Source organism: Triticum dicoccoides, chromosome 6B, assembly GCF_002162155.2.
Source record: "Triticum dicoccoides isolate Atlit2015 ecotype Zavitan chromosome 6B, WEW_v2.0, whole genome shotgun sequence".
NCBI lineage: Eukaryota > Viridiplantae > Streptophyta > Magnoliopsida > Poales > Poaceae > Triticum > Triticum dicoccoides.
Genome location: NC_041391.1, coordinates 236,427,305 through 236,437,005, shown reverse-complemented (window position 1 = coordinate 236,437,005; position 9,701 = coordinate 236,427,305). Strand labels below are relative to the sequence as shown.

General features: G+C 46.1%; 1 protein-coding gene across 2 annotated transcripts; it reads right to left on the bottom strand.

Annotated features, from left to right (window-relative positions):
• Positions 1-3,474: 3,474 nt before the first annotated feature.
• On the bottom strand, positions 3,475-8,808 carry LOC119322141 (protein MONOCULM 1-like). 2 transcript variants are annotated; one of them, XM_037595640.1, is made up of 2 exons: positions 6,967-8,808; positions 3,475-4,030 (listed from the first exon to the last, which is right to left on the bottom strand). In XM_037595640.1, exon 1 carries the CDS (start codon positions 8,533-8,535, stop codon positions 7,348-7,350), a length of 1,188 nt encoding a protein of 395 aa, XP_037451537.1. In that variant the 5' UTR covers positions 8,536-8,808; the 3' UTR covers positions 3,475-4,030; positions 6,967-7,347. The 2 variants fall into 2 exon arrangements, with proteins under 2 accessions (XP_037451537.1, XP_037451538.1); XM_037595641.1 differs by having other exon boundaries at positions 3,475-4,022.
• Between the last annotated feature and the right edge of the window lie 893 nt (positions 8,809-9,701).

The window sequence follows — 9,701 nt, the reverse complement described above, 5'->3', positions numbered from 1 at the left end:
AAAATGTAATCCACATATGAACAACATCAATGGAGGTATGCAGAAAATCTACTACACTTCATCTTAAGCATTCATACATCCCAACCATGTGGTTTATACTATTATATGATTAATTCCATACATGCAACATCCCTTTTATCCATCGTCATGCCTACATTTTCATAATTGTTGCTCTCTCTAAGACACTTTGTACTTGGCAACAGATGCATATTACTGTTTTTGTTTACTTTTTTTGCAAATCACACAACAATCACTTCATCGCACTGCCTACTAATAAATTTTCTCAAGCAAGTGTTGTTTCTGGTGTGGCTAAATAGACGACTCAGCTGCTAAATCCTAAAAATATTCTTTGGCTCCCATGGTGTCAAATATAAATTAGGGTTAAAATACTTTTCAACAAAGACTGTTGCGATTCCCTACATTTTGGGTTGGTGGACATGCTACAGGATACTATCCCCTACACTTTGGATTACGAGGGTGGAGATGCTATGGGATACTGATTTCCCTCCGCACTCTGCGGCTAATTGATGAAGATTGTACTCAAAACTATGTTATTATTGAATGAAAGTCATTTTTTCCCCTAAAAAATAGCTCCAACTTTATGGTCTGATAATTTCAGTAACAATGTACTTGTCGGCTAATCCGGTATTCCATGCAAGGACTAAGCAGGTTGATTTCCATTTTTAAAATGAGTGTGTTGCTAAGAAGTATTAGAGTTGTGTCGAATATAGTGTACAAGGTAGGTTACAATTGGACTTGTAGTTGTATTGTGTTTACATAGGATATGGGGTCGTGTCCTAGTAGGACACTTGTATCCTACGCCTCTCATATATAGCGGGTGTAGACATACGATGTAACCTATGCCAACATAATAGCACCGGAACGCAGGGGAAGCCGGCGGCATGTGCCGGTGTCCAGGGCGACCGGGTGCGGTATTGTAGCGGTATCACAGGGAGGAGCGCCCGTAGTCAGGCCCCGAGGATGTAGCCATATCGGTGAACCTTGTTAACAAATCTCGGTGTCATGCTCGTGTGATTGCTTGGTCCTCGGATGATCGACGGTATGCCTCAGATTTATTCTAATCAATGGTATCAGAGCTAGGTTGATTGGAGGTTGCTGGATTGTTGATTTAGAGGAAGCGAAGCCGAAAGATCACGGTTGTGAAGTTGAAACCGATCGGATCGGAACGGAGGCAACGAGATCTGTTCGGACGGCGTAATAGCAATCGAAGCAGCAGGCGGCCGTAAGCATCGAGGCGTCCCAGATCGATTCGGTCTCGGCGAGTGGGCAGGAGACGTGGCGATCAAGGGAACACAACGGCAGCGGCGTCATGCAGCGTGCAGCGACAGGATTCTTCTGAGGCAACGGCGTGTGGAGCGTGCACGTTGCATGTGTGGAGAGTTCCATGAGCGGCAGGAGCCGGACACGGGATTTGTTTGGACCAAAAGGGAGACCGAGTCTCCACGTGACACAGAGATAGGCAGGCATCAATCGCCGGAAAGAGGAAATCCATTGATACATGATACGAGTCCATCGGGAAGGCTTAGGACAAGGCAAAGCAAAGCTAGCATCGGGGTTTTGTGCAAGGAGCCGAGCCATCACGTGAAGGCCAAATAAGTTTTGGTTGGAATTTGCTAGTAGTACAACCTCGTGTACTTGGGCATTGTGTGAGAAGAAAGCTCGGATAATTTTTCGCAGGGTCAGTCGTACAAAGAAACATGGTGCCAACGGGTATTAGGTTTGAGGTGAAGAAGTTCAACGAGACAGAAAACCTTGGGTTATGACAGACAAGTGTGAAAGATTTATTGGAACAACAGGGATGCTTGAAGGCATTGCGGGAAGCCAAGTCAGCTAAGATGGAAATACTATGTGATGGATGGAAATTCACGGAAGAAGATTTGAGAGCCTAGAGCGTGTCATGTAGCCGGACAAGTTCGGCTGGGTTGGACTGGACAGTCTGACGGGATCGACGCGAGTCGGTCAGTACAGAAGACGGTGGTGGGATCGGCGGCAGCGACATAGGAGCATGATGCTGATGGTGACCGACTTCTGGCGTGGAAACACGTGTCACAAGCCCGAGGTTTGTGTGGCTTCGACAAGACTATGACGCGGGATTGATTCAAGGTGGTGTATACACGGAGCTTGAAGTCGATGAGGCGCAGGGGTGGACTGATCATCTACCATGGAGTCATGTTGAAGGTAGAACTGGATTGAGGGGCTACGATGTAAGGATCCAGGAAATCGAAGCCTATTCAGCAAGGAGGAAAAGCGAGTGACATGCAGTTCGGACTGGAGCCCATTGTTCTGATGGAAGCGTGAAACTCGTCATCGGTCGGTGATGATCGATGGTACTCTGCAGTGGGGGTTGAGTGGTGTGGTTTTACGACCCTCGAGACTCGACCGGGACGGCGGAGGCTTGACACGGTAATATCGGCGAGGCATGCAGTTAGCACGGGACATGGAGACGGGCCAGGGCTCTGGTGGTCATACATGTGGTGAGACAACTGCGAATTTGACTCGGGGTGACTAAAAGCAACGGTGAAATTCCTTCATGTTTCAGACAGGCGGTCAAGAAAGGGGCGGTGATGTTGAGTTCAGGTAACTCTTATGTGTGACACCCAGTATGTGAGTTGTTCACTTTCATGCAGGATCGGTGTGTGATGGCGTTGGACGGATACTCTGAAAGTTGGGAGCACAAGCTAGAATAACAAGGAACTTAATTTTGTTCGAGTGTTGCCTGTGGTCAAGAAAAGAAGGGACTACAAGTTGCAGGTGGAGTCACATGAAGTCTTTGGAGTAGCAGCCGTACTCACGGGATAAGCTCAAGTCCAATGTACATGGAAGTTTGACGCATTAACGAATTCATGGTGGTGGAGAATATTCGCCAAGGTGGAGTTTGTTAGAGTTGTGTCGAATATAGTGTACAAGGTAGGTTATAATTGGACTTGTAGTTGTATTGTGTTTACATAGGATATGGAGTCGTATCCTAGTAGGACACTTGTATCCTACGCCTCTCATATATAGCGGGGGTAGACACACGATGTAACCTATGCTAACATAATAGCATCGGAACGCAGGGGAAGCCGGCGGCATGTGCCGGTGTCCAGGGCGACCGGGTGCGGTATTGTAGCGGTGTCACGGGAAGGAGCGCCCGTAGTCAGGCCCCGAGGATGTAGCCATATCGGTGAACCTCATTAACAAATCTTGATGTCGTGCTCGTGTGATTGCTTGGTCCTCGGATGATCGACGGTATGCCTCGGATTTATTCTAACAAGAAGGCATTGGAAATACAACTCGCTCCATCCAAGGACCAGTTGGCAGATATATTCATCAGGGCATTGCCGGTTGATGTGTCTAACAGATTAAGGTTCAATCTCAACTTTTCCGCAAAAAATAAAGGTTCAATCTCAACTTAGTCTATGTAAAGTTGTAAGTGAAGGGGGGCCGTAAAACCAGTTAAGAGTTAGTAAGGGCCTGTTCGGACTCCCTCCCGCTCTCCAACTCCGCTCCGGAGCGGAGCAACATGCAGTGTTAATTTGAGGAGCTGCTAATATGGTACTCCACCCGCTCCGTTCCTGAATGGAGGAGTGGAGGGCTACCGAACACAGCCTAAGACTGTTAGAATCCTACCGAATTACGCTAATAATCTTGTTGTACAAGTTAGTATCTTGTAATCTGTTGGTAGTCTTAGCAACTGACTATTGTCTGACATGCTACTATAAAAATATACAGCCCAGATCAAAACCATGAGCTATCGAACCAATTCCCTAATCGATGCAATCTACGTATGATTCAATCCCATAGTACCAACAAAAACCAAATTAAGAATTGGCTCCTCTTAATTACGAAAGGTGTTGACAACATCAGTGCCTAGCTTGGCCAGCGTATGCACAAACGGTCGATGGAGCCTTGTTAACTTTGGGCTTCAATATTAACCAGGTATGAACTGATCATGCATGCATGGTTCTCTTCTCTTGCCAGTAAGAATGGCTCGGGAGCCCAACAAAATTCTGCACTTCTGCCTGCAAAACTAATTTGTAGCAATTCATCCTTTAGAAGCGCACGTATACCGTCAAGCTTAACTGAAAACTTCTTTAACATTGGCACCTATCAATATGTAATTCACTGTTTGGATATTGGTCAAGTGATAAATTATACTTATGTCTCATGAAAAAATAGTTTTCATAACATCATGATTATATAGTTCAATATTAACATATTCATACGATATATAACGGTCGAAAATGCACACTGTAGAGGGGGTATGTCTACTAGGCATTAACAAGTAATATGAATAAACAAACAATGATCCATTTGGAATGCTGGAACTTCAGTAGAAAACGGTTAATTTCCATGAGGTTCAAGTGAAATTTCAATGATTCAAACAAATTATTTAGGAGAAAAATCAATGAATGTGAACAGTGAAAGGATAGTCAGACACATTTATGAAATGTCTGCTAAATCCAAACATCATGATTCTTTTGATGAAGTGTCCACTATTACCATTTCTATGTCACATACCTAACTAATAGTCACTGAATGAGTGGAATATATGTACATACAGAAGAAGATAAACATATAGGTGATGCAACAAGATGAATGCACAGGATGAAATGATGTCTAGTGCACCGGGCTGAAGCATTAGGTAATGCATTAGACTGACATATTTGGACAAATGAACAAATATAAAGGAACAAGATGGCATTCAGGTAGTATTCAGTTATGGTTAGGTTAAAAAGCTAGGCTGCTGATGTACTAAAAGCAACTAAAAGTGATCCCGACGAAAGACCGCAATCAACACTGATTCTGTTCTCCCCTTTATATTTTGGGTGTCAATATAAAATTTGACTCATGATTGAGATATATGATACCGATAACTCGTCTCTAAAGAGATGGTGATGACTTATCATCATGAGTCATGCTACAAATTCAAATACTAAAGTGATGACTGAATGTTGAGAACATAGATTTGTAAAAGTATAAAAAATATAAACTGAATATATTCCCAATTACTAGATTTGCTAGTAAGGATTACTCCAGGTTAGAAAATATTCTACAATTACTGTTATAACCACACGCAAAAAAAAGATGGTCAAACATTAGATTTGCTTTCCCCGCAAAAAAAACAACATTAAATTTGCTAGTAAGGATTACTCGCAAACATTAGAGGAGAGTCAAAGATATGAAAGAAATCATGGTTAATTAAGGATAAGTTTAACACACTGAAATTTAATCTAGGACAACTACAATACTTTAGTATGTGTTTTCGATTTCCCATCATATGCTCTATACTTCAAATTAATTAGCATGGTCTACTAAACTATAACTCTCTTTCTATTCAGAAAGTTCTTTAGTGTGACTAGTTATAGTTTAGGGAGAACTACACCTTTTTGGCCCTTCCTCTTCATTCAACTGGCCGTGATGCCAGAGAAATGAGCCAATTCGCCAACGCAAGAGCTGAGCAGCATGAGTGCATGGCATGGCTCTTTTTAAGGAACCAATTAAGAAGGCATGCATGCTAAGATCCCAATGCAATCAGGCTAGAGAGCGAGGGGGTAGACATATGGGTCCATATGTCCCAAAGGAAAATGATACATGCTCACATATCCAGGAGGCAACTCAACAAGAGAGGTTTAAGGATATGTTTTTGCCATCTAAAAAGGGTGCCGGTGTTGAGAAATCCCATAATTTTGTTTTGAGGGGACAGGGGTCCAGGAACTGGGAATGGCATGCGTTGATGCATGGGGATCATGCATGATGCCATTTTCCATATGCTTCCTGTGGGACAGCTTACCAGCATATCTCTTGAACTAGGTCTACAAACCTTCTCCTTGGGCAGAACGTACTAGGAGACACGTACTACATTTTCTTCTTGTTTCAAACTAGTTTCACAAAATTGTACGTACATATAACTGTAAACTATCAGTATTTAGTAAACCGCACCTTTAAGTTTTCATTGAACAGAATGGCAACCACTACTGCGGGTTTTTATCAGAAAAAACACATTTGATATTTTCTTTCAGTAAACCGCACATTTAGGTTTTCGTTCAACAGAATGGCGACCTCTACTGCGGTTTTGTATCAGAAAAAACTCACTTGATATTTTATTTATTTCTTTAGCTTTACCGCAGCAGTGCGCGTATTAGAGAAGTACTAGCCAGCTATACATAGTGGTACCTTCATGCATAATACTACAATTAATTAATGGGTTACTAATGTACCGGCCTTTCACAGCACACAAGAGTCTGATCATTACCTCTAATAAGTACACTAAAAAGGGAAGGCTACCCAAGCATGATTAGTTTATGGTTAGTGGCGGCCAAAGCATGATTAGTTATAACAAAAAAACACCAAGGGGAGCAAGTGAAATGCAGGGATAAATTTAAAAAATGAACTCAATCCACAAGATCCTCTATTGCTTGATGTTGAACAGATCAATTGTGTGTAGCTAGACCTAATTGTTTTTGTAAAGACAGGGCCATGCATTTCTCTTTAGTTAGTAGCATCACAAAAGCGAGAAATTAATCCAGATATGCATCAAAACTGTCATAACACGTCCTTTTAAAATTCAAAGTACATGGCGTCCTAGGAAGTGCGGAGACAAACTTATATATCTTCAATCACAAATTAATTAATATGAAAAAATAAAGAGTTTTTTGATAAAAATTGTGCCATTGGATTTTTTATGAAAAATAGTTTCACGATATTTAAAAAATGATCTATACTTCAACATTCATACAAAAATAGTGGTCAAATCTGCACACCGGAGACGGTACAAATTCGGAAACACCATCCACTCTAGAACATATTTTAAGTAGTAATTAGCAATCTATAGCAACTCCACCAATATGGATTGGAGAGGGGAGGTTGAACAAACAACAAAGTGGAAGTAAATAAAGATAGATGAAGATGTAAAGCAAAGAAGAAATAACTGAAAGTATTAGTTAGTGGTGGTAGAAGGTTTACCAGGTCGAGTGCCAAAAGATCCTCTCCCAGATCTCCCAATGGCGATTGGCGCCCTCTCCAGTTCCCATGCAACGCGTCCACCGATCATGCACAACCTCCTCTTCTTCAATTCGTCTTCGCCTTCGTCGACATCCCCTTCTCTTCTCCACTGGTCCTTGCATGCATACACATCCCCATTCTCAGTTCCCTCCCAAACCTCACCGAAGCCATTTGAGCAGCCGCAAGATCAAGCACCGATCTTCTTGCTGCCGGCCTCCAACTTGCTCGATCGGGTTCCATATACTTCATTGCGGCAATGCGATGCAGTAGCTAGCTTGGGAGCAAGAATCCATCAATGGAGCACGCGAGAGGTCCAACACCATGGATAGATCACTTGCATTGCTAGTGCCACGAAGAGACCGACATGAGCGTCCGCGTCTGCCAGCCGAGGAAGCACGCGCCGCCGGCCTCCTCCGCCGCATACCCCTCCGACGGGTAGTGCAGGCGCAGCAGTAGCCGCGCCTGCGACACCGCGAACGTGCTGGCCGGCCACGGAGAAAGCCCCGCGGCGCGCGCGGCGGCCGTCCACGCTTCGAAGCTGCGGGGCCGCCCACCGCCGCTGCCGGGGCCAGCCACCACCGCGTCGATCTCCGTGCCGAGGATCTCCTGCTCCACCGCCAGCCGTTCCGCGCTGCCCGGCGGCACCGTGGCCTCCAGCGCGTCGAACACCGCCGAGTAGAAGTCCATCGCCGCGGCCACCCGCCGCGGTAAGTCGTCGTCGTCCTCTCCTCGGCCGGCTTCGCCTTGCCTCTCGGCGATGGTCACCACGGCGGGGTTCATCGAACGGACCCACCTCAAGAATGCGGTGAGCTCACCGTCGCCGGAGAGCCTGTGGAGGAATAGCACGCAGTTGACGGCCAGAGTCTCGTCCGGGTGCAGCTCAAGGCAGGCGGCCCGGTCGGCGGCAAGCTGAGCCGTGCAGGGAAGGAGCAGCGGGTGGAAGCGGAATGGGAGGTTGAGGGAGCTGGCGAAGGCGCGGAGGCGGTCGCCGGTGCGAAGGAGCACATCGAGGTCAGGGCCGGCGCCGGTGATCCTGACCTCGGGCGGGCCGACGGCGGCGTCAGCGCGGTCGCATATGGCTTGAAGGAGCGGGGGCCACTGCACGCCGTGCGCGGCGTCGAGGTCCACGATGTGCACGCGCCGCGCGCCGGCGGCGGCCTCCAGGATCGCCTGGTTGGCCGTCAGGTGCGCGAAGCGCAGGAACGGCGCGATCTTGTTGTACGCCAGGTGCGCCGCGGACGACGCCGGCGCCACGCCCACGCCCACGGCCGCTGGCGGGCCAACGCTACTTCGTCCCTCGTCGGCCCGTAGCGCGAGCGCGCGCGCGAAGTGGTGCGCGAGGCGGTCGGCCGCGTCTCCCCGGGGGTCGGCACCGGAGAGCGCGGCGCCCGCGGCGCGCCGTGCCCCGTCGAGGTCCCCGCGGTGCAGCAGGTCGGCGCACGCGAGGACGAGCCCTCTCGGCGAGGCGGCGGCGACCGGTGCGCGCGGCGGTTGGGCGGCGTCGTCGTCGGGCTCGGGCGGGTCGAGCATGGCGTCAGCAGCAGTAGCAGGCGGTGGGCGCAGCGCATGGCTCGGGCGGCTTAATAGCAGCGCGGAGGCGGAGGTGGCCGCGGCATCTTCTGAGCTTGCTGCTGCCCCAGCGGCTTCCGTGACAGAGGGACATGATCGATCATCTGCAACACGCGCACACACTACAGGTGTTCCCTTCCACCAGTAGACTATGCAATAGGTTAGTACTCTACAGAGAGAGAGAGAGATAGAGAGTTTTCCTCTCTTTCTAGGAGGGGAGAGGAGAGAGAGAGACGAGAGAAAAGGTAGCAGGGTGTGCAACTTTGCATTTGTTGTCTTTTATCCCGTGGACTTTGGTGGGGGGATGGTCAAGATGTTCTTCTGTATCTTTTGAGATATTATTATATGTTATATAATTGATCTAATTTTTATGATTTGTGGATTAAACAAATAAGGCTAGGCTAGTAGAAAGCTTACCTTGTTAGATCATGAAAGTAAGCTCGAGTTCAAATTTTCCTGATATGAACAGTAACATTTAAAAAATCTGGTTTATTTGGTGGCAAACATTAAAAATGTTTGAAATGCTTACAAAGTTTCATCATGAATTCACATTTGTGAAAGTCGGGCACAAAAAAAAGCTCCAAAATGTGTTTGAAAGTAGCATTTTTGGAGCATTGATTGTTCTGCCACAACTTCCACAAATGCAATTCTAGGATCAAACTTTTCGATAACCCGAAACACTCCTTAATGTTTCCATAATTTATTACATTTTTCTGAATTTATTGTTCATCCGGGACTACATGCACATGGTTAGTCAAAATACATGCACAAAATAGAGGGAGAAACACACTATTTTTTGCAAGAATGGAGCCTAGAAAACACAAGAATTTCCTTTGTTCTTGTATGTCACAAAAACAGAATCAGAATGGACATGTTGGATCTATGTGCGTTCTTTATGAAATGTGTATGCTAAAAATTCTATAAATCTTTAATAGCACAAATCCCTTGGCTGGAAAATGAAAGAGAGTGCTCAATTATATAGAACTGAAACCCTCCTCCTGTTAAGGGGCCATCATTTTTCTTGAGGTGTCTTAGCGGCAAAAAAAATTTAGGTAATCTTAGGAGCAATAGGTTTTATATTCGCAAAGAGCTTTTGACCAGTTCAGGTCTCATATAAACCAGGTGAG